The following is a 25908-nucleotide window of genomic DNA, read 5'->3' on the forward strand; positions in this document are numbered from 1 at the left end:
GAGACCAGGCGGGCACCAGGCGGGCGCCAGCGCGCAGTGTCCTTGCTTCCTCTTTGGTGCCAAGGGGGCAAGCATAGGCGCGGAGTACCGAGGCATCAAGCAAAGGTTTCCATATTGGTGCAACGAGACCAAGGCCAGAAGGATGGCAAGACGGAGGTCACCATGGAGCCCAAGACGGCGTCATCACCAGAGCCTTTTGCAGGCGAAGACCACCTTTTGTCAGGATAAGTTGTACTAGATGTCCCCTTCGAATTGGCCGTTGTTGGCTCCCTTCCCGCTCAATATTTGGGGAGAGGACCAGGGTGTATATAAGTAGAGCAAACCAACTGATAGGGGAGAGAGGAAGGATCATCAAGATCATCCCCAACCACACAAGTGCACCAAGCACAAGAACACCTCAACCTCGGGAGGCTGTTCTTCCCCTTGTACTGTTCATCATCAGCCCAAGAGGCAATCCACCACCACCACACTGGAGTAGGGTATTACACCACAACGGTGCCCCGAACCAGTATAAATCTTGTGTCTTGGTGTTGCAAGTTTGTCGAGTTCATCCGCGAGATCTTAGAGAGCTAGGGCGTGGATCGATAGGGAGAAAACCTTCGCGCGCACCCTAGTGTTCGAACCTTGAGGGTTTGCCGGAACCTGTGATCCGACATTTGGCATGCCAGGTAGGGGTGCGCCGTAGCTTCTCTTCCGTCGATCTGCGCTCCGTCGCCACCGCGCTTCGCCCACATGCAGGCGCCCTGCCGCCAACTTCGACGGCCAGCGTTGACGACGGGGCTAGGGGGATCCAAGCCCTGGCCCCCGCCCTACGGAGGGTGCAGTGGCTGCCCAAGTTCAAGCCGGAGATGCCGCCGCGCTACGACGGCGCGGCGGACCCGTCAGCTTTCCTGCTGGCGTACGAGGAGGCCGTCCTCGAAGCCGAGGGTGATGACAAGGTCATGGCCAACTGGCTTCCCATGGCCCTCGCCGGCGAGCCGCGCGCCTGGCTGCTCAACCTTCCCGGATCCACGGTGGCGTCTTGGGAGGAGCTCCGCGACCTCTTCACTGCGTGCTACGCGGCACCGGCGCACCATGCGGTCGCGGCCCTGCTAGGCGGCTCACAGGCGCCGCCTTCAGAGCGCCACATCAAGCCATTCCTCCGCCAGATTGGTGCCGCTTCCATGCACTCGGGGATCCGCCAGGCTGGGCCGCGCCTGAGGCCGACCTCACCTTTAGCTCAGAAGACCACCCCGTCACCACCACCGGCTTGGGCATGCTTCCGATGCTCTGCACGCCCACCAAGACCCTCATCGACGGCGGCGCTAGCCTCAACTTGCTCTCCATGGAGGCCTTCAGCCTTCTTCACATGCCGCTCGAGCGACTCAGCCTCAGCAAGCCTTTCTCAGGAGTTGGTGGTGGCGCTGCCCGCTCCCTGGGGCAGATCCGCCTTCCCATCACCTTCGGCACGCACGACAACTACATCAGCGAGCTGGTCGACTTCGACATCGCCCGCATCGGCCTCCCTACAACGCCATCCTCGGGTACCTAGCTCTGGCCCAGTTCATGTTGGCGACTCATCCAGCCTACAACCTCATGAAAATGCCTGGAAGCAAAGGTGTCCTCACCATCAAGGGGGACACCAAGGAGGCCGTGACGGCGCTCAAACTTGCCTTCAGGGCCGCTGCAGTGACGCGGCCCGTCGGCACCGGTGCCCCCGAGGCCAAGGAGGCCGCGCCAACCAAGAAGAAGAAGTTGTTCACCCAAGACAAGGCAGAGACCAAGCAGGTGCCGGTCGATGAGGACGGCTCCTCAGGAGCCACCTTCACCATATGTGTCGGCCTCAACCCCAGCCAAGAGGAAGCATTGGTGAAGTTCTTGTGCGCGAACAAGGACATATTCTCATGGGAGCCTAATCAACTGGTGGGGGTCCCGAGAGAGGTGATTCAGCACCACTTAAGGGTCTGCCCCAATGTGCGCCCTGTGAAGCAGCGAGCAAGGCGGCAGTCCATGGAGAAGCAGGCCTTCATCGTCCAAGAGACCCGCAAGTTGGAGGCGGCAGGTGCCGTTCGTGAGGGTAGGTACCCCTAATGGGTGGCGAACCCATTCGTGGTGCCGAAGAAAGGCAGGAAGGAGAGAATGTGTGTTGACTTCACCAACCTCAACAAGGCGTGCCCTCAAGATCCGTTCCCTCTCCCGCGCATCGACCAGATCGTCGACTCCACCGCCGAGTGCGACCTACTGTGCTTCCTGGATGCGTTCTCAGGGTATCACCAAATCAAGATGGCAGTGGAAGATGTAGAGAAGATAGCCTTCCTGACCCCGTGTGGGGTGTACTGCTACACCTGTATGCCCTTCGGACTGCGCAACGCGGGTGCGACCTTTCAGCGGTTGATGCACATCGCTTTAGTGCGGCAGCTCGGGAGGAATACGGAGGCCTACGTCGATGACATTGTGGTGAAGTCTCGGGAGGCGAGAACCTTGATCCAAGACCTGGAGAAGACCTTCGAAAGCCTGCGTCATGTGAACTTGCGGCTTAACCCGGAAAAGTGCGTGTTCGGTGTCCCTTCCAGCAAGCTGTTGGGATTCCTCGTGTCGCACAGAGGGATCGAGCGAATCCGAAGAAGATCAAGGCCATTGAGGGCATGAGCCCGCCGCAGACCCTCAATGAAATGCAGAAGCTGGCTGGTCGGGTGACTGCATTGGGGCGCTTCATCTCCAAGCTGGGAGAGCGCGCCTTACCCTTTTTCAAGCCGATGAAGAAGAAGGGCCCGTTCGAGTGGACTCCGGAGGCCGATCGAGCCTTCCAAGACCTCAAGAGATACCTGACCAGCCCACCGGTGTTGGTGGCGCCATGGCCTCTCAAGCCTCTAGTACTTTATCTTGCCTCCACCCCATACTCCGCCAGCGCTGCGCTAGTGGTGGTTCGGGAGGAGCACCAGGCCAAGAGTGTGCCGCGCCAAGCTACGTTGCCAGCCGAGATGACGCAAGATCAGGAAGGCGCAGCAAGAGCCATAGCGGCAGCAACAGAAGACCAAGCTCGGCAGGATGACACCATAGAGATTCCCGCAAACGACCAGGCGACAGGGGTCCCACCACCTCAGGAGGCACCCCAGCTTGCACAAAACGCGAGCCTCACCAACACGCCGGTCCTCGTCGAGCACCCGGTGTACTTTGTCAGCATGGTGTTGCGGGACACGAGGGCACGCTATCCCATGCCCCAGAAGCTCCTGCTCGCGCTCCTGGTGGCCTCGCGCAAGTTGCGTAACTACTTCCAGGGCCACCCCATCAAAGTCGTCTCGACCAACCCGTTGGAGAGGGTGCTCAGGAGCCCCAACTTTGCCGGAAGGGTCGCCGAGTGGAACATCGAGCTGCAGGCATTCTAGTTGGAGTTCAGCACCACCAGGGTCATCAAGGGAGCCGCACTCGCTGACTTCATGGTGGAATGGACGGATGCCCCGGCACTGGAAGTAGGCGAGGACCGGTCCACCTCGCCAGTAAGTGAGGCGCCCGACGGATGGGTCATGTATTTCGATGGTGCCTTCGTGCACCAGGGCGCGGGGGCTGGAGCAGTACTCATCTCGCCCACGCAGGACAAGCTCTACTACGCTGTGCAGCTTTGCTTTCAGCAGGGCGAGAAGGTCTCGAACAACATCGCAGAATACGAAGGCCTCATGGCTGGCCTGAAGGCCGCGGCAGCTCTAGGGGTGAAGCGCCTTACCGTTAGGGGCGACTCACAGCTCCTCATCAACTTCTCCAACAAAGTGTACGAGCCAAAGGAAGAGCACATGGAGGCATACCTCGCAGAAGTACGTAATATGGAAAAGCAGTTCCTAGGCTTGGAGGTGCAGCATGTGCCCCGTGGCACCAACAAGGAAGCCGACGACATCGCCAGGAGGGCATCCAAGCGGCAGCCCCAAGAGCCTAGCGTCTTCGAAGAGCGGCTCTTCAAGCTGTCAGCGATGCCATCACTTTCAAGCACGGCACGGCCTCGGGAGGAGCTCCCACAACTGCCTGCCACGGGAGCCCCAGCTTGTGGCCCAACCTCAGGAGCTCGCTTGCTCTTGGCGCTCGAGCCTCAAGAGGGATGTTGGACCAAGGAATTCAAGGAATATCTTATGCAAGGGGCGCTACCGGAGAAGGAAGAGGACGCAGAGCGCGTGGCCCAGCAAGCCACGACATACTGCATCCAGGACGGTGAGTTGTACAGGAAGCGACCAAATGATGTTTCGTTGCATTGCATTTCTAGGGACCAGGGGAAGGAGTTGCTGATTGACATACACGGCGGGGAATGCAGACACCACTCGTCGTCACGAACTCTCATAGGCAAGGTGTTCCGTAGTGGATTCTACTATCCCACGGCGCTCAACAACGCAGCTGAGCTGGTGAAGTCCTGCGAAGCTTGCCAGTTCCACGCCAAGCAGATCCATCAGCCAGCTCAGTGCCTCCAGACTATACCGCTCGCATGGCCATTCGCGGTCTGGGGGCTGGATATCTTGGGCCCATTTCCTCGAGCGCTAGGGAGCTACCGCTACCTCTACGTCGCCATCGACAAGTTCACCAAGTGGGCGGAAGTGGAAGCCGTCCGCACCATCCCAGCTGGTTCCACGGTTAAGTTCATCAAGGGCCTCGTGAGCCGTTTCGGGGTCCCCAACCGCATTATCACCGACAACGGCTCGCAGTTCACCAGTAACCTCTTCAAAACATACTGTGCTAACCTTGGAACGCAGATCTGCTACGCTTCCGTGGTGCATCCCAGGAGCAATGGCCAGGCTGAACGCGGCAACGCGGAGGTCCTGAGAGGCCTCTAGACTAGGACCTTCAAGAAGAAGCTCGAGGCCTGCGGCAGGGGCTGGCACAACGAGCTCCAGTCTGTGTTGTGGTCCATCCGCACCACCGCCACCAAGCCGACAAGCGAGACCCCATTCTTCCTTGTCTACGGAGCCGAAGCGATCCTCCCTCACGAGGTCAAGCATCACTCCGCATGGGTCCTGGCGTTTGATGAAACGCAGCAGGATGCCACGCGGGGGATGGACCTCGTATTGGGGGAGGAACGATGCTGCGAAGCTGAACTGAGGGCGGCAAGGTGCCAACAGGCGCTGAGGCGGTACCACTGCCGCAACATCCGCTCCAGGATGCTCGAGGTGGGCGACCTCGTCCTGAGGCGGGTCCTCTCCAGGGAAGGGTTGCACAAGCTCTCACCCATGTGGGAGGGCCCGTTCAGGGTCGTCCATGTCTCCAGGCCTGGCGCCACACGCCTGGAGACGCAGGACCGGGTACCCATCCAGAACGCCTGGAACATCCAGCACCTCCGGAAGTTCTACCCATGAAGCGAGGCCCCGTGCCTGTGAAGCAAGGCCCCGTGCCTGTGAAGCAAGGCCCAGTGCCTGTGAAGCAAGGCCCCATGCATGTGAAGCAAGGCCCAGTGCCTGTGAAGAAAGGCCCAGTGCCTGTGAAGAAAGGCCCAGTGCCTGTGAAGAAGGCCCGGTGCCTGTGAAGAATCGTCGCCTGTGACAGTCTCACGTAATAATGAGTGGGGCTGTACACGCCCCGGAGTCTCAGGAGTGCTGCCCTCAGGCCTCGGGGCTCCCTCCCACGCCTAGTGGCAGCACTTAGCTCCGCGCTAGTGAGAAGACTTGAAGACTAGACTAGGTGTCGGACGCGGCTTTTCATTTGCTTTCCGTAGTTGGCCCGCCTTCTCTTAATCGAAGTTTGCTTCTGGTGTTCCTTGCTGATTTGGTTCTATCGCCTTTTCCGAATCCAGTTCGCTTGTGTTCTCTCTCTCACATACCTCATGAGGGGGTTAGGCAGGTGCCTTCGCGAGGGTTTCTTCCTCCTGCCTGATTACTATCTCGAGCAACATGATGGAACTCGAGCCCCTCGAACCGAGCCGATATTTTGAGTACGACATTTCGATATGCCGCCATTTTTGGGTCTTTGCATTGAACTCTCCATTTATTTGGGATATCGTGAGGTTTGAATCCCCGCGCACCTCTAGGCGTTGTATGCCCACGGAGACAGCCATTCGGAGGCCGTGTAAAAGAGCCTCATATTTGGCTACGTTATTAGAGTCCGTATACATGATTTGTAGCACGTAACGGACTGTCTCTCCCGTAGGGGACGTCAAAATGACACCGGCCCCCAGTCCGGCTAGCATTTTAGAGCCGTCAAAGTACATGATCCAATTGGAGTATGTACTGTATTCTTTAGGGAGCTCTCTTTCGTCCATTCGGTGATGAAGTCGGCCAGCACCTGAGATTTAATGGCTCGGTGCGGCTTGTATGTTATTTCAAATTGTAAGAGCTCGATGGCTCATTTTTCTATGCGGCCGGTGGCTTCCCGATTATTTATGATGTCATTGAGTGGTACTTCGGATGCCACTGTGATCGAACACTCTTGAAAATAGTGCTGCAGCTTTCGAGATGCCATAAAGACCGCATAAGCTATCTTCTGATAGTGAGGGTATCGGGATTTGCATGGTGTAAGGACCGCCAATACGTAGTATACTGGTTTCTGGATGGGGAATTTGTGTCCCTCTTCCTCTCGACGCCGAGTACAACGCTCACAACCTGGTGAGTCGCGGATATATAGAGCAACATAGGCTCGCGAACACCTCGGGCGGCTAGGATTGGGTTGCCTTCTAACAAGGCTTTTATTTCTTCCAGTCCGTATGTAGCCGCATCCGTCCATTCAAAGTGATCGGTGCGTCGGAGTAGTCGATAGAGTGGTAATGCCTTTTCTCCCAATTTGGAGATGAAGCGGCTTAAGGCTGCCACGCACCCAGCTAGTTTTTGGACCTGCTTTAAGTCTGTTGGCATGGCCAATTGTGATAGGGCTTGGATTTTGGCTGGGTTCGCTCCGATTCCTCTATTGGAAACAATAAAACCGAGCAGTTTGCAGGCTAGAACGCCAAAAACACATTTTCCGGATTGAGCCGTATGTCATATGTTCGGAGGTTGTCAAATGTGAGGCGTAGATCATCCACCAATGATTCGGTGTGCTTAGTCTTGATGACCACATCGTCCAAATATGCTTCCACCGTCTTGCCGATTTGCTTTTCCAAACTTGTTTGCATCATGCGTTGGTAAGTGGCACCAGCATTTTTTAGCCCAAAAGGCATAGTGTTGAAACAAAAAGGCTCGTACGGGGTGATGAACGCCGTTGCGGCCGGGTCGGACTCCTTCAACTTAATCTGCTGATACCTGAAGTAAGCATCGAGGAAACACAATGAATCGTGTCCTGCAGTTGCGTCGATGATCTGGTCAATGCGGGGTAACGGAAAAGGGTCCTTGGGGCAGGCCTTATTGAGGTCTTTAAAATCGACACAAAGGCGCCAGGATTTATCCTTCTTTGGCACCATGACCAAGTTGGCTAGCCAATTCGAATGTTTGATTTCTCTGATGAACCCAGCCTCGAGCAACTTAGCTAGCTCCTCCCCCATAGCTTGTCGTTTGGGTTCGGAAAATCGCCGTAGCGTTTGCTTGACCGGTTTGAACCCCTTGATTATGTTGAGGCTATGTTTCCAATCTGTGTGGGATCCCGGGCATGTCCGAAGGGTGCTAGGCAAAGATGTCCCAGTTTTCACGCAGGAATGCTCGTAAAGCGGCATCGACCGTTGGATCCAACTGTGCTCTAATGGACGCTGTTTTGTTGGGATCCGTCGGGTGCACTTGGAATTTAACTATTTCATCTGCTGGTTTAAAAGAGGTAGATTTGGGTCCCTTATCGAGGATCACATCGTCCTTGTCCACAGTGGATCTCAAGGTGGTCAGTTCTTAGGCTGCAAGGGCTTCAGATAGTGCATCGAGGGCTAAGGATGCGGTTTTGTTTTTGGCGCGAAGTGCTATATCCGGATCACTGGTGATAGTGATGATTCCGTTGGGCCCTGGCATTTTGAGCTTCATGTACGCGGTCCAACCCGGCGCGCGCCGCTCAGTCGCTGACGTCACTAAGGCTTCGGCTGATACCACGACGTCGAGTGCCCATAACTGTCCCGCGTAGATGGTTAGTGCGTATAGGCTAGTAGCCAGACTCAGATCAAATACCAAGATCTTGTTAAACGTGTTATCTTGAAGACACCGCGAACGCCGACCAGGGCCAGGCCCACCCCTCTCCTAGGTGGTCTCAACCTGCCCTGTCGCTCGGCCACAAAGATCCACCCAGAGCCTGGCACGGAGAGGCAGACCCCCCCCCCGCCCGTCGCACCCTTCTCCCCCCATTTCCTCGCTGCCGCCGCCCCCTCCCGATCCACTCTTCTCCCCCCGCAGCAACCATTCCTCATCATCCCTCCCACAGCTCGCCGCCGACGGCCTCTCATCTCCCATCCGCTTCTGTCCCACAGCACGCGGAACGCCTCCTCCTCGATCCAGCGCGCCGCCGCCTCCTCCCCGATCCAGATCCAATGCGTCACCGCCTCCTCCCTGATCCAGATCGACACACTGGCTCTCTCACCTAGCCGGCAGGTCCCTCCGCCGTCGCCGCTCCCTCCTCCCCCTGCTCTGGCCATCCTTCCTTCCGCCACCTCCGTCTGCTCCGCCTACTGCACCGCCGCCTCCGACGCATGGCGGACGCTGACAGCAACAGCAACCCGCTGCTCGCCGACATCGACTTCCCGCCCTTCGACCGCGTCGAGCCCGGGAACGTCCGCCCCGGGATCCCCGTTCCTCGTCCGCACATCCGCGCGCTCCTCGCCCGCCTCGTACGCCCTTATCCCCCTTCCCCTGATCCCCGTTCGTTAGCTCGCTCGTCGTCCGTCCGGATCTGACCGTGTGTGGTTGTCACGTCCAGTTGATTCTTGGGCTTGGACATGGAGAGGCAGACCAGCTTTCGCCTGGGCATGCTGGAGAAGCTCAAGAGCTTCCGGGGGATGGATAACTTCAGGCGGAGCAAGGACAGCCCTGGCAAGCGCGGTGACACGCCGCTCCACCTCGCGGCGAGGGCCAGCAACGTCTCCAACATCCAGAGGATCCTTGCCGAATCCGGCCAGGAGATGGCCGAGCTGGAGGTACTATCGTTGTTTATATTTTCAGTGTTCTTGATCTGGTCCGGTGCGCTAGGCGTTCCTGGAAACTGTTGGATATCATTGATCTCATACTATCTCTGTAACCGAGGGGGTATTGTCTTAGTACTTGTATATCCATCAGCTGTTACTGTGCCTTTGTGGCGCAGTCTGAATCTCTGTAGACCGATCATATCTGAAGCATGAGCCAAGCACAGCATGTCTACAGTTTCAGAACGGAAAACCAATCATGCTATAAGTATTAAGCAACTCCATTGCAGTCTAATTTGTTCAGAATGGAGATGATGGTTCGCATCATACCTTATAGCCATATATATATAAAGCTTCCATTTAACGTCCAAAGAATGCAAACCTGATTTGAGTTAGACTCTAGTCTTGACTATTTTATGTAGGTGGCAACTGACAAGTTGAGTTTCAGTCTAGCTCATCTGAAGTTTCTCTGTATGCAGGAGGGCGAGCTGGAGGAGCTTGAGAAGGGCGTGGAGCCTGCGTGGGAGCGCTTGGTCCACCCGCTCGAGCGCATCATCGACAGACTGAATGTCAGTAAGATACTCAGGGGTGGGGGAACCCCTTAGTATTTCTCCCACTCACTCCCGTGCATTTGTCCCACTAAACCACTGCTGTAGCTCACAGGACACTACAAATATTCAATCGTATGTGTCATTCCTTCATACTACTATCTTTGCCCCCTTTATTAGCCTCAGATTTGGTTGGTCCTTTGTTCGACCAAACGCACAAATCAGATTTCTTCTTGGATGTCTATGTGTGCATTCTCTTAATTCTTTGATTAATGAAAGCAAAATACTGAAAGTGTGCATGTTATGACTAGCCAATACACTGAGAAATAATAATGTTGTGCAACTTTATCAAGGATCGATTACTTAGTTACTGTGAAGCATTATCGAATGTTGTTCTTCCCTGCTCTTACCAGCGTCCTTTTAATTCCATATGTGTTTTTGTAGTTGAAGGAGTTCATTCTGTGCATCCGGAGGCGTACGAGTTCAAGATCGGCGACCAGTTTTTTCGGAGGCCCGGAGACCCACCCCTGGACCAAGTTATCGAGATGCTATAGAAGCACAAGGATAAGTATCAAGATGAAATCTAGCTAGCTGGCTATAGTATGCCTTATGCTCTCGCTGATTTATTTCTTTTGCGCTCTTTTGCACTTCTATACTGATGAGTGAGCAATTTGGTAGCAGCTAGCTAACCACCTCTAGATTGTAACCCTGTTATGGGATGTGTGGTTGCGCATGCGTTCTACATTGTCAAATGTATTCTCTGTTGTCACACATCGTATGCGATGTTGTTCATAGTTTTTATATTTGTTGTCATGCGATGCGGTCACTGAATTGCTCAAATTTGCTGGCCAAGTACTATGTAGTGCTGTTCTATGCTAGGCTACCAGGGTAGGTAACTTCTGTATAAAAATCATGGGTTCTAATCTTTACTATTATCTGCCATGGATCAACAATGATGTGTCACAAGTAGTAGTAGTAGAGTCGGACTTGGTGCTGCATTGCCTAGTTATTAGCTCCTCGATCGTTTCCTCACAGCGTGGGGTCAGCACTTTACCTCAACTTGTCTGCATTTTCTCTCACACACTAGACTTGCTCATCAATAACATAATGGCAGTGCGTGAGTGAGTCCTGTAGGTATGTTTGTTTTTAGGCTGGTTGTAGATGGCTTTGTATGTTATGGTAGTGTGCTTGCTCTCCCTGCTCTGCTTTCGCTTGGAGAAGAGAAGAGCAGAGCAGAGCAGGGTAAGCAAAACAAACAACACTTGTTTGCAGCTAATGCGTACAAACACACTAGCAGCTCTCTAATTAGAACACCAGATGCTGTGCAACTCCCTACTAGTAGATACCAACCACATGTATCTACGGATTTACTACTAAATCCAATTACAGTACTACTAGATGTTGTGTGATTCCTTCCATTCTATGATAGATAAAGAAGTACTTCATCAGTAACGAGACATGCTAATTTGGTGCTGAAATTTATAAGCAACTAAATTGTGCAGAATTAAGTTTCACATTCAAATCAATGTTGTGGCAGTATGTCATGTGTGCACCATGGGCAGAAATTTTAGAGCCAACTGAAAGAAATTATACTCTTTACTGCAGAACAGTATACAACATTACTTTGTTGGTTGCCTGCTAATTGTGTGCAAACTACTTATCAATAGCTTATCAAGCACTGCCTGACTGGCTCGCATCGCTCTGTTGTCGTCGTTGTACTGTCAGTGCTCTTTCCTCTCTCTGTCTACGACAGTAGGATTCATGCACCAAGCCAAGAACCTGAATCTTTTGTTAGGCTGCTAGTAAACTAGTCTGTACTCTTTCCAATTGCAAGTTGGATAGAACTTGCAATTAAGTGCACAGACATACATGGATTCTGTTTCAATTCGTATGTATGCTTGTATGTGCATGCTTATGACTTTGACTAAAACTAGTTAATTCATTGTTCTACCTTGAAGGTGACCAGTCCCTAGCTGCGCGCTTTGGTCGGTCCTGCTAATTTCTGTTCCTATGATTTTTAATCTCCGTTTTCTGTTTTCCCCGGCTACCAAGACTCTGAGTTTGTGGTGATGGCAGCTGACACGGAGCCGATCAAAATCTTCCCCCACCCCTTGTTCCTCCCTGATGATAACAAGGTAGAAATTCTCTCCATATGCTGCATCATATATAGTACTACTAATTAGTTTGTATGTCGTTGTCTGCGTGATATGGTTAGACCGACGATTGTCAAGCTCATAATTCTATATGATGTTAAAGATTAACCGAATATATGATATGACTTGTGTGCTGACCTCTAGTATCTTGCTCATCTGTAATGTGTCTGTTGTACGCTTGCCTTTCTTTGGCCTGCAATTTTTATTTATCAAATGAAAGGACATTCTGTTTGGAAGTGGGCGATTTTGCTCAAAAATAAGTAAACAAATTGTATGTGCATGCTGAAATGTTACACGTCTGTTGGTTGCTGTATAGGGGCAAGACGAATTGAATCCTGCTGTGTACTTGTAAATTCTAGCTTATATTGGTGTTTTGTGATCCTAAAAATATATTGAATCCTGCTGTATACTTGTCAATCCTGCTGTGTATTCATATTGTGTCTCTGTTTTCTTGTATGAACGAGTTATCTCATTTTAACTAGTTGGAGAACAAAAAGCATGGTACTAGCTCAATTTGTGTTATCATTCTAAATAAGTTTCCTTTTCTTGAATGGTTTGTTCATAATATACTTGCCTCACTTTTTTGATTCTTCTCTGTTGATTCATGTAATAGGGCGACCGAGGAAGGCATGTTGCGTTTTATTTGTTCCCAGCCCTGATTATGGTCGTCCAGCGAGTCTGGCATGTTGTTCATTTGACTATGGTCGCCCAGCAAGTCCGGCATGTTGTCATTTTCTTGTAAAGCACTACTGTATTACACTTGTAGAGCTTGTAAAGTACTGTTTTACACATGGTCACATGTATTGGCACAGATAGAGCTTGTTACTGTGATTGCGATTGTATTACATAATCAGGTTGCTCTTATTTGTAGTATCATGTGTGATTTTTGTCTACTGGTTGAAATATGAAGAATATGAGCCTGATAGATGGGACCCAATCACCAGAACATGACAACTGGGACCCAGTTACCAGAACCTTCAGAACCTAACAACTGGGACCCATCTGACTACTGGACCCATTAAATAAAAAAAAGGAAAATGAAAATGTTTAGACAAAAAGGCCATGGCCCAAAAATAAAAAGGCTATAATGTTGGGCCTGGCCCATGTGGCTGTCCAGAATTAATAGGGAAAAAATATAAAAGGCTTAATTGTTGGGCCTGGCCCATGTAAAACACCCAATTGGACCGGGCTGAATCTTATCAACGACCTTCTCAATTGGTCGCAATTTTGCCACGTCAGATTGCCACGTCGAATCCGACGTGGCCTGGGCAGACAGCCAACGACCAAAATAGAAGGTCATAGAATCTATGACCTTTTGTTTTGGTCGTGGCCTTCCACGACCTTCTCACAGAGAAGGTCGTTAATTTCAGTTTACGACCGCCAGCTTTTGACCATCTGTTTTGGTCAAAAAAAGGTCGCAAATGAAAATCAATGACCTTTCAGAGACCAATAGTGAGGGTCACAAGTTGACATATTTCTTGTAGTGCTAGTTGATGTGAGACTATCTTCCCCTCTTTTTGTCTTCTCCACAACCGCCATTCTCTTCCACATATAGTGCTATGTCCATGGCTCACGCTCATGTATTGCGTGAAGATCGAAAAAGTTTTGAAAATGTTAAAGTATGAAACAATTTCTTGGCTTGTCATCGGGGTTGTGCATGATTTAAATACTTTGTGTGGTGAAGACAGAGCATAGCCAGACTATATGATTTTGTAGGGATAACTTTCTTTGGCCATGTTATTTTGAGAAGGCATAATTACTTTGTTAGTATGCTTGAAGTATTATTATTTTTATGTCAATATGAACTTTGGTCTTGAATCTTTCGAATCTGAATATTCATACCACAATTAAGAAGATTTGCACTGAAATTATGCCAAGTAGCACTCCGCATCAAAAATTCTCTTTTTATCATTTACCTACTCAAGGACGAGCAGGAATTAAGCTTGAGGATGCCTGATACGTCTCCAACATATCTATAATTTTTGATTGCTCCATGCTATATTATCTACTGTTTTGGACTATATTGGGCTTTATTTTCCACTTTTATATTATTTTTGGGACTAACCTATTAACCGGAGGCCCAGCCCAGAATTGCTGTTTTTTTTCCTATTTCAGTGTTTCGAAGAAACGGAATATCAAACGGAGTCCAAACGGAATAAAACCTTCGGGAACATGATTTTCTCACCGAACGTGATCCAGGAGACTTGGACCCTACTCCAAGAAGTAAAAGAGGTGGTCACGAGGGTGGGGGCGCCCCCCCCCCAGGGCACGCCCCCCTACCTCGTGGGCCCCCTGTTGCTCCACCGACGTACTCCTTCCTCCTATATATACCTATGTACCCCCAAACGATCAGATACAGAGCCAAAACCTAATTCCGCCGCCGCAACTTTTTGTATCCACGAGATCCCATCTTGGGGCCTGTTCCAGAGCTCCGCCGGAGAGGGCCGTCATCACGGAGGGCTTCTACATCATCATAGCCCCTCCGATGAAGTGTGAGTAGTTTACCTCAGACCTTTGGGTCCATAGTTATTAGCTAGATGGCTTCTTCTCTCTTTTTGGATCTCAATACAAAGTTCTCCCCCTCTCTTGTGGAGATCTATTCGATGTAATCTTCTTTTTGCGGTGTGTTTGTTGAGACCGATGAATTGTGGGTTTATGATCAAGTCTATCTATGAATAATATTTGAATCTTCTCTGAATTCTTTTATGTATGATTGGTTATCTTTGCAAGTCTCTTCGAATTATCAGTTTGGTTTGGCCTACTAGATTGGTTTTTCTTGCCATGGGAGAAGTGCTTAGCTTTGGGTTCAATCTTGCGGTGTCCTTTCCCAGTGACAGAAGGGGCAGCAAGGCACGTATTGTATTGTTGCCATCGAGGATAACAAGATGGGGTTTATATCATATTGCATGAATTTATCTCTCTACATCATGTCATCTTGCTTAAGGCGTCACTCTGTTTTTAACTTAATACTCTAGATGCATGCTGGATAGCGGTCGATGAGTGGAGTAATAGTAGTAGATGCAGGCAGGAGTTGGTCTACTTGTCTCGGACATGATGCCTATATACATGATCATACCTAGATATTCTCATAACTATGCTCAATTCTGTCAATTGCTCAACAGTAATTTGTTCACCCGCCGTAGAATACTTATGCTCTTGAGAGAAACCACTAGTGAAACCTATGGCCCCGGGTCTATTCTCATCATATCAATCTTCATCACTTTAATCTTTCTTTGCTTTTTACTTTGACTTTTTCTTTTTACTTTGCATCTCTATATCAAAAATACCAAAAATATTATCTATCATCTCTATCAGATCTCACTCTCGTAAGTGACCGTGAAGGGATTGACAACCCCTAATCGCGTTGGTTGCAAGGAGCTATTGTTTTTGTGTAGGTATGAGGGACTTGCGCGTGGCCTCCTACTGGATTGATACCTCGGTTCGCAAAAACTGAGGGAAATACTTACGCTACTTTGCTGCATCATCCTCTCCTCTTCGGGGAAAACCAACGCGGTGCTCAAGAGGTAGCAGGTTTATACCGCGATAACACTGTTAGCATGGGCGGAATTATTGCTAGACGGTTAAGTATGAACCGTACTAAGGGTCCCATCTTTGGAGGCATTTATGCTTCACGCCTCGCTGCACATTTTAACATAGCTATTAGGCTTCATGAGAAAGAGGATAAATTGATGCCTAGTGCTTATCTAGATTATAAGAGTATGATAGCACATGATTTTCTCGTTAAGGGCAGGGATGGAGAGCTCAAATATAAATTATTCTTTCATAAACATCATCCTGAAACTATTATGTTGCCTGCTCCTTCTTTTTTTAATTTTGTAGGACCCTATCTCGTTACGTGGGCTACCGTTCAAGCTTACCGGAATCCTGCACCAGCCCCGGAACCTGAACCACAAGATGAGCCTCCACGACATTCTGTTTATTCTTGGGATCCAGATATGGCTGTCAGCCAGTGGCAGTCAGAGTCTTCTTCATCATAGTATGATCCCAACTATTCTTCGTCGCAGTACGACCCCAGCTACACCTACGGGTATCCGCCAGGCTATCCCTGGCAATAAACCAACTTAGGCCAAAAGCCTAACCTTGGAGGAGTACGTATTTCTCATCGACATTACATTTATATTCACACACACTCATTGCTAGATGTCGGTGCTCATACTCTTTCACTGTAATATCCATGCTAGTTTATTTTCTTTTTCCTGCTTTCTTCTTGTGTGTTTGATAAACCTTAAGAAAAACCAAAAAAATTAGTAGTAGTTTACTTTCCTGCTGTAGTAGTAATAATTAAAAAGAAAACCCAAAAAAAATCCCATTCTTCTTTTGCTTGTTGGGAGCTTTCCCGTGTAAATAGTTTTTATTTCTTTTCTTTTCTTTGGGGGTCGATAGGAGAAGACCATGATTAAATTGTTGAAGTGGCTCTTATATGCATTATTGTTGACTTAACCCAGAGCCCATATTGCCTTGTCTTCTCCTATTTATTGAATGCTCGCAGATTCCAGCTTAGTCCAATGCACGTGCACTCTTATTATTATTCACTTCGTTCGGTCGTGCAAGTGAAAGGCAATTATGATGATATATGATGCACTGACTGAGATGAGAAAAGCTGGTATGAACTCGACCTCTTTTGTTTTGTAAATATGATGAGTTCATCGTTCTTGATTTAGCTTATTATGAATAAACATGTTTGCAATGACAATTAGAGATCATAGTTACTTGTGCCATGCTTGATTAGCTATGAGTTATAATGGTTTACCTTGCGTGCCAACATGCTATTGAGATGGTTATGATGTGGTATGATGGGGTGGTATCCTTCTTTGAATGATTTACAAATCAACATAGCCTTCACGATATTTATGTTCATGGTGGATTATATCCTACTCATGCTTGCATCCAATGTTTATTAATTTTAATGCATGTACATGGCTGTTGTCGCTCTCTAGTTGGTCACTTCCCAGTCTTTTGCTAGCCTTCACTTGTACTAAGCGGGAATACTGCTTGTGCATCCAATCCCTTAAACCCCAAAGTTATTCTAGATGAATCCACTATACCTTCCTATATGCGGTATCTACCTGCCGTTCCAAGTAAATTTGTATGTGCCAAACTCTAAACCTTCAAATAAACATTCTGTTTTGTATGCTCGAATAGCTCATGTATCAACCAAGGCTGCCCTTATCTTCCATGTTAGGCGGGGTATTCTCAAGAGGAGTGGACTCCGCTCCTCACTCATGAGAAAATGGCTGGTCACCGGGATGCCCAGTCCCATGCTTTATGCAAACTAAATCAAAATTAATTGCAAACAAAACTCCCCCTGGGACCTGATGTATGTTGGAGGCACTCGTTGTTTCGCGCAAGCCGTGGATTGATGCTTGTTGGTGGAGGGGGAGTATAAACTTTACTATTCTGTTTGGGAACCGCCTATAATGTGTGTGACATGGAAGATATCGCCATCTCCTAGTTGCTATGTTGACAATGAAAGTATACCGCTCAAAATATAATTTATCTCTATTTCAAAACCGAGCTCTAGCACCTCTACAAATCCCTGCTTCCCTCTGCGAAGGTCCTATCCATTTATTTTTCTGTTGAGTCATCACCCTCTTATTAAAAGCACTAGCTGGAGAGCACAGCTATCATTTGCATTCATCACTGTTAATCTATATTGGGTGTGACTATGATTGGATCTCTTTTACCATGAATTACAATGTCTAGTCAGTCCTTGATCTTTAAAGGTGCTCTGCATTTATGTTTTGCGGTCTCAGAAAGGGCTAGTGAGATACCATCTTGTTATATCATATTATGATTGTTTTGAGAAAGTGTTGTCATCCGAAATTTATTATTATGGCTTGCTAGTTGATTATGCTATTGATATGAGTGATCATGAGATCTGAGAATTATTGCAAATGTGGTTAGTTATGATCTTTGCTAAAAACTTGAATGCTGGCTTGACATATTTACAACAACAAGAGCAAACAGAATTTGTAAAAGTTTTTCTTTTTCTCTTTCAGTTTGTCAACTGAATTGTTTGAGGACAAGCAAGGGTTTAAGCTTGAGGGAGTTGATACGTCTCCGTCGTATCTACTTTTCCAAACACTTTTGCCCTTGTTTTGGACTCTAACTTGTATGATTTGAATGGAACTAACCCGGACTGACGCTGTTTTCAGCAGAATTGCCATGATGTTGTTTTATGTGCAGAAAACAAAACTTCTCGGAACGACCTGAAACTCCATGGAATACCTTACAATAAATAATAAAAAATCCTCGCCAAAGATGAAGACCAGGGGGCCCACACCCTGTCCACGAGGGTGGGGGTGCCCCCCCCCCTAGGGCGCGCCCCCTACCTCGTGGCCCCCTGGACACCTTCCGACGCCAACTCCAACTCTATATATTGGCTTTCGGGGAGAAAAAATAGAGGAGAAGAAATCATCATGTTTTACGATACGGAGCCGCCGCCAAGCCCTAAAACCTCTCGGGAGGGCTGATCTGGAGTCTGTTCAAGGCTCCGGAGAGGGGGATTCGTCGCCGTCGTCATCATCAACCATCCTCCATCACCAATTTCATGATGCTCACCGCCGTGTGTGAGTAATTCCATTGTAGGCTTGCTGGACGGTGATGGGTTGGATGAGATCTATCATGTAATCGAGTTAGTTTTGTTAGGGTTTGATCCCTAGTATCCACTATGTTCTGAGATTGATGTTGCTATGACTTTGCTATGCTTAATACTTGTCACTAGGGCCCGAGTGCCATGATTTCATATCTGAACCTATTATGTTTTCATGAATATATGTGAGTTCTTGATCCTATCTTGCAAGTCTATAGTCACCTACTATGTGTTATGATCCGGCAACCCTGAAGTGACAATAATGAGGACCACTCCCGGTGATGACCATAGTTTGAGGAGTTCATGTATTCACTATGTGCTAATGCTTTGTTCCGGTTCTCTATTAAAAGGAGGCCTTAATATCCCTTAGTTTCCATTAGGACCCCGCTGCCACGGGAGGGTAGGACAAAAGATGTCATGCAAGTTCTTTTCCATAAGCATGTATGACTATATTCGGAATACATGCCTACATTACATTGATGAATTGGAGCTAGTTCTGTGTCACCCTATGTTATGACTGTTACATGATGAACCGCATCCGACATAATTATCCATCATGATCCGATGCCTATGAGCTTTCTATATACTGGTTTACGCTTATTTACTTTCCCGTTGCTACTGTTACAATCACTACAAAATACCAAAAATATTACTTTGCTTTCTTTACTCTTTTGTTACCGTTACCACCACTATCATATTACTTTGCTACTAAATACTTTGTTGCAGATACTAAGTTTCCAGGTGTGGTTGAATTGACAACTCAGCTGCTAATACTTGAGAATATATTCTTTGGCTCCCCTTGTGTCGAATCAATAAATTTGGGTTGAATACTCTACCCTCGAAAGCTGTTGCGACCCCCTATACTTGTGGGTTATCAGAGTCTTTTAGAACAACATGGTAGTTTGCTTTGGCTATAAAATTTGTCCTAATATGATAGGCATCCAAGATGGATATAATAAAAACTTTCATATAAGTGCATTGAATACTAAGAGAAGTTTGATACTTGATGATTGTTTGGAGATATGAAGATGGTGATATTAGAGTCATGCTAGTTGAGTAGTTGTGAATTTGAGAAATACTTGTTCTAAAGTTTGTGATTCCCGTAGCATGCACGTATGGTGAACCGTTATGTGATGAAGTCGAAGCATAATTTATTTATTGATTGTCTTCCTTATGAGTGGCGGTCGGGGACGAGCGATGGTCTTTTCCTACCAATCTATCCCCCTAGGAGCATGCGCGTAGTACTTCGTTTCGATAACTAATAGATTTTTGCAATAAGTATGTGAGTTCTTTATGACTAATGTTGAGTCCATGGATTATACGCACTCTCACCCTTCCACCATTGCTAGCCTCTCTAATACCGTGCACCTTTCGCCGGTATCATACACCCACCATATACCTTCCTCAAAACAGCCACCATACCTACCTATTATGGCATTTCCATAGCCATTCCGAGATATATTGCCATGCAACTTACCACCGTTCCGTTTGTTATGACACGCTCCATCATTGTCATATTGCTTTGCATGATCATGTAGTTGACATCGTATTTGTGGCAAAGCCACCTTCATAATTCTTTCATACATGTCACTCTTGATGGCATATCCCGGTATACCGCCAGAGGCATTCACATAGAGTCATATTTTGTTCTAAGTATTGAGTTGTAAGTAAATAAAAGTGTGATGATCATCATTATTAGAGCATTGTCCCAAGTGAGGAAAGGATGATGGAGACTATGATTCCCCCACAAGTCGGCATGAGACTCTGGACGAAAAAAAGAGAAAGAAAAGAGGCCATAAAAAAAGAGAAAAAAAGAAGAAGGCCCAAATAAAAAAATGAGAGAAAAAGAGAGAAAGGACAATGTTACTATCCTTTTTCCACACTTGTACTTCAAAGTAGCTCCATGATCTTCATACAGAGTCTCCTATGTTGTCACTTTCATATACTAGTGGGAATTTTTCTTTATAGAACTTGGCTTGTATATTCCAATGATGGGCTTCCTCAAAATGCCCTAGGTCTTCGTGAGCAAGCGAGTTAGATGCACACCCACTTAATTTCTTTTGTTGAGCTTTCATACACTTATAGCTCTAGTGCATCCGTTGCATGGCAATCCCTACTCACTCACATTGATATCTATTGATGGGCATCTTCATAGCCCATTGATACACCTAGTTGATGTGAGACTATCTTCTCCTTTTTGTCTTCTCCACAACCACCATTCTATTCCACATATAGTGCTATATCCATGGCTCACGCTCATGTATTGCGTGAAGATTGAAAAAGTTTGAGAACATCAAAAGTATGAAACAATTTCTTGGCTTGTCATCGGGGTTGTGCATGATTAAATACTTTGTGTGATGAAGATAGAGCATAGCCGGATTATATGATTTTGTAGGGATAACTTTCTTTGGCCATGTTATTTTGAGAAGACATGATTGATTTGTTAGTATGCTTGAAGTATTATTATTTTCATGTCAATATTAAACTTTTATCTTGAATCTTTCGGATATGAACATTCATGCCACAATAAAGAAAATTACATTGAGAAATATGCTAGGTAGCATTCCACATCAAAAATTATGTTTTTATCATTTACCTACTCGAGGACGAGCAGGAATTAAGCTTGGGGATGCTTCATACGTCTCCAACGTATCTATAATTTTTGATTGTTCCATGCTATTATATTATCTGTTTTGGATGTTTAATGGGCTTTATTATACACTTTTATATTATTTTTTGGACTAACTTACTAACCCAAGGCCCAGTGCAAATTGCTGTTTTTTTTGCCTATTTCAGTGTTCCGCAGAAAAGGAATATCAAACGAAGTCCAAACGGAATGAAACCTTCGGAAGAGTTATTTTTGGAACAAACGTGATCCAGAGGACTTGGAGTGGACGTCAAGAAATCATCGAGGAGGCCATGAGGCAGGGAGGCGCGCCTGCCCCCCTGGGCGCGCCCCCCACCCTCATGGGCCCCTCGTAGCTCCACCAACCTACTTCTTCCTCCTGTATATATCCATGTACCCCGAAAACATCCAGGAGCACCACGAAACCCTATTTCCACCGCCGCAACCTTCTATACCTATGAGATCCCATCTTGGGGCCTTTTCCGGCGCTCCGCCGGAGGGGGAATCGATCACGGAGGGCTTCTACATCAACACCATAGCCTCTCCGATGATGTGTGAGTAGTTTACCTCAGACCTTCGGGTCCATAGTTATTATCTAGATGGCTTCTACTCTCTCTTTGGATCTCAATACAAAGTTCTCCTCGATCTTCTTGGAGATCTATTCGATAACTCTTTTTGCGGTGTGTTTGTCGAGATCCGATGAATTGTGGGTTTATGATCAAGATTATCTATGAACAATATTTGAATCTCCTCTGAATTCTTTTATGTATGATGTGTTATCTTTGCAAGTCTCTTCGAATTATCAGTTTGGTTTGGCCTACTAGATTGATCTTTCTTGCAATGGGAGAAGTGCTTAGCTTTGGGCTCAATCTTGCGTTGCTCGATCCCAATGACAGAAGGGGAAACGACACGTATTGTATTGTTGCCATCGATGATAAAAAGATGGGGTTTATATCATATTGCTTGAGTTTATCCCTCTACATCATGTCATCTTGCCTAATGCGTTACTCCGTTCTTATGAACTTAATACTCTAGATGCATGCTGGATAGCGGTCGATGTGTGGAGTAATAGTAGTAGACGCAGGCAGGAGTCGGTCTACTTGTTGCGGACGTGATGCCTATATACATGATCATGCCTAGGTATTCTCATAATTATGCACTTTTCTATCAATTGCTCGACAGTAATTTGTTCACCCACCGTAATACCAATGCTATCTTGAGAGAAGCCACTAGTGAAACCTATGGCCCCCGGGTCTATTTTCCATCATATAAGTTTCCGATCTATTTTTTGCAATCTTTACTTTAAATCTTTATCATAAAAATACCAAAAATATTATCTTATCATCTCTATCAGATCTCACTTTTGCAAGTGGCCGTGACGGGATTGACAACCCCTTTATCGCGTTGGTTGCAAGGTTCTTATTTGTTTGTGTAGGTACGAGGGACTTGCGTGTGGCCTCCTACTGGATTGATACCTTGGTTCTCAAAAACTAAGGGAAATACTTACGCTACTTTGTTGCATCACCCTTTCCTCTTCAAGGGGAAACCAACGCATGCTCAAGAGGTAGCACCCTTCCCAAAGAATATTGCAGATTTTTGTACGTTAACTTTCTGTCCCGATGCCGCTTCATAATCCTGTAATATACCACGGAGTACCTCAAAATTGTCTCGGGACCCCTCCAGGAAAACCACACTATCATCTGCGAACAACAGATGAGTAACTGTAGGCCCATTTGTCCCAAACGATACTCCCTTCAGCTCCTTCTCCCACTGTGCATTCGTCAACATTGCAGAGAATCCTTCTACACAGAAGAGGAAAAGATATGGGGAGAGGGGGTCTCCCTACCGAAGACCACGCGAAGGAATGAATCTACAAGAGAGCCCCCCATTCAGCTTCACAGAAAAAGTAGCAGATTTGACACATCTCATGATCATCTCCGTCCAGTGACTGGAGAAGCCAAACTTCAGCAACATTTGTTAAAGAAAATCCCATTCAACCATGTCATAGGCTTTCATCATATCGAGCTTTACCGCACACAAGGGTTTCCTCCTCTTCTGCTTCCTAATCGCATGCACACACTCGTATGCCACCAACACATTGTCGGTTATTAGCCTTCCAGGTACAAACACGCTCTGTTCTTCGGAAATCATAAAAGGCAATACCACCTTCAGCCGGTTAGCCAGTGCTTTCGCGGCGATCTTGTACAGTACATTACAGAGACTAATGGGTCGGAACTGCGAGAGAAGCTCCGGTGAGCTTACTTTTGGGATCATCACAATAACAGTATCATTAAAACTGTCGAGGCAGCAGTCCCAGCAAGAAAATCGCGTATCGCATTGCACACATCATTTTTTACTAGCGCCCAATGCTTTTGATAGAACATAGCCGGCAGCCCATCCGGCCCCGGTGCCTTCATAGGGCCCATCTGAAACAGAGCTACCTCAATTTCATCATCCGTAAATGGAGCATCCAGCTTATCATTCATCTCCTCCGTGACTGCCTTTTCAATATGCTGCAAAACACTGGCTCCCTCACGTGATCCCTCCGATGCAAACAACTGCGCATAGAACTACGCAGCCATCGTCCTCATACCCTCGTCATCAGTACACCTTGATCCATCTTCTCTTTCTAGAGCCTTGATCGTGTTTTTCCGCTTGCGGTGAGAGGCTCGATTCTGAAAATACTTAGTGTTTTGGTCTCCATCTGTGAGCCAGTCCACACGGGATCTCTGCTTGTAATATACCTCTTCTCTCTCTCATATAACTCGTGTAATTGGTCCTCAATATCTTTGATTTCCTGCCCGTACCCCGTCTGCACAACACGCTCTTTGGCATCAACCAACTGAACCTTCAAATGAGTTATTTGTTTTTTGATGGATTCGAACACTTGGCAACTCCACACCTGCATGGCCCTTGACGTGAGCCTGAAGCGATTGCATGCCGCCCCAAGTGCACCGTTCGCCTGATTGGCTGCTTGCGCTTCGGCCCATGCACTAGCAATCATTGCCTCGTACCCTTCGTGTGTGGTCCATGCTTCTTCGTACATGAAAGGGTGCTGGCCCCCCAGGTGCAACGCAACCGGTGCCACCTGCACCTTGACCACCAACGCCTGATGGTCAGACTCCTCGGTCATTACATATAGCACTTCACCCGCCGGGAAGAGCTGCGCAAACTCAGCATTGCATGTGGCCCTATCCAATCTCACTTGTATGTTGTCACTGTCGTCCCGTTTATTGTCCCACGTGAAGGGGTAGCCCGAGAACCCAAGATCTGCAAGCCCGCAGTCAGACATGCACTCCGCAAAATTTGCTATTTGGCTCAAACTCCTCGGGTTACCGCCAATCTGCTCCTTTTGGAGAAGAGCTTCATTGAGATCCCCCGCGCAAAGCCACGAGAGGTTATCTTGTGTACATAGATAACGAAGCACCTCCCACGTTTTCATTCTCTTCTCCACACACGGTTCCCCATAGATTCTAGTGAATCTAAAGGTGACCCCGTCTGCCATAATCTGTGCGTCAACATAGTATTGGCACCAAGGCCTCACTGTCACCTCCACCGAATCCTTCCACCACAAAGCTAAACCTCCACTGTCGCCATTGCAATTAACAGCAACCCCATGTCTGAACCCTAGTCTCGATTTCAGTCTCTCCATAGCACGTGAGGTCTTTTTTGTTTCTGATAAGAATACCACCGCTGGGTTGTATGACCTAATCAGGTCCCTTAGTTCGCCCACTGTCGGGTCCAACCCCAACCCTCGACAGTTCCAGGCTAGGAAATTCATTGCTCCCGGCGGCCCCCGTCCTAGCAGGGTCCGTCGATGAATCATTGTTCTCTTCAATACGGTCAAACACAGATGAGGTTTTCTGCCTCGTGTCGCGAACAAAAGTATCGATTCCTACCTGTCTATCCAGATCACCCTTAGCTACCCAGTGCTGTTTCGGTCTCCTTTTCCTCTCCAACTGAGCAACATGTCTTGGGCTGCTAGGAGATCGCCTTTCCACATAATGCTCAGACCTCGGTTTCCTAACATAGTACCCTTGTCTGCGCTCCCTCCCCCTGAATTGGCTCGATGATCCAGCATTCTCATGGCCCCACTGGCCATACTGCTTGTACCTGAACCTCAGTTCAGCCTGCTTCTCTTGTTGCCTCTATCGGAGCTCATACCTCATATCTCTTTCTCTCTTCTGCTCAATCTCATCCCGTAGATCCCTCTCGCGTGTTATCTGCACCTGTTGCTTCTGCTTGTTTGGGTTACCGGTTACCGGTTCCCTCATTCCCCCCTTGCCCTCCTCGCCAGTGCGGGATACGGCCGGGGTGGTGAACTCATTATGCAGGTTCCTCTTTGTAGGGAGATCACGGACTATGCCCGACTTCCTCCTATTTTGTTCTCCCTTACTTGACCTGACACTTCTAAAGCTATTTGCACTACTCGAGGGGCCTCTGTGTGATACTTCTTTTGTCCCCAAGAACGACCTGGGATGCCCGGAGCCATTCCCCCCATTGCTGATCCGGATCCGCCGCCGGGACACAGCCCTTCTCGCCATGCACCAGCCTTCCACACTCGAAGCAGAAGTGCGCATGAGTGCTTTCTAATTGTTGGGTGGGCTTAATTATTTAGTGTCTGATGGCTGATACAAAGCTGCTCGCTGCAGTTTGAGTTATTTTCCTTGTAGGGGGCTTTATGCTATTTTACAGGGACCTTATTATAAATTATACTACTGACTATTTTTTGCATGGTAATACGTGTCTCATTTATATGGTAAAGATCAGAGTACAAATCACGTAAAACCCGACATGACAAAACTGAAAAGATAGCAGAACATCTCTGAGTTTGACACCAACGTCCATCACCTGCCTCCGGCACCACCAAAGCAGCCACCGAAGAATAGAATGACAAACCACCTCCTCACCCGAGCTTGACGCGACTCCGTCGCTAATAAGCAGCTTTGCGGACCTCCAAGGTGGCTCCCCAAAAGTGAAGCCATTGACGTTGAACGAAT

At 47.9% G+C, this 25908-nt stretch overlaps 1 protein-coding gene across 4 annotated transcripts; it reads left to right on the top strand.

Annotated features, from left to right (window-relative positions):
- Positions 1-8175: 8175 nt before the first annotated feature.
- On the top strand, positions 8176-12533 carry LOC125521996 (uncharacterized). Of its 4 annotated transcripts, none has more exons than XM_087534581.1 (6): positions 8176-8677; positions 8767-8983; positions 9448-9651; positions 9961-10116; positions 11569-11651; positions 12283-12533. In XM_087534581.1, exons 2-3 carry the CDS (start codon positions 8786-8788, stop codon positions 9571-9573), a joined length of 324 nt encoding a protein of 107 aa, XP_087390707.1. In that variant the 5' UTR covers positions 8176-8677; positions 8767-8785; the 3' UTR covers positions 9574-9651; positions 9961-10116; positions 11569-11651; positions 12283-12533. The 4 variants fall into 4 exon arrangements, with proteins under 4 accessions (XP_087390707.1, XP_048543015.1, XP_087390706.1 ...); XM_048687058.2 differs by having other exon boundaries at positions 9448-9537; XM_087534580.1 differs by having other exon boundaries at positions 9961-11651.
- Positions 12534-25908: the final 13375 nt, after the last annotated feature.

The sequence above is a fragment of the Triticum urartu genome, chromosome 7A (assembly GCF_056163025.1).
Source record: "Triticum urartu cultivar PI428250 chromosome 7A, HENAU_Tu73, whole genome shotgun sequence".
NCBI lineage: Eukaryota > Viridiplantae > Streptophyta > Magnoliopsida > Poales > Poaceae > Triticum > Triticum urartu.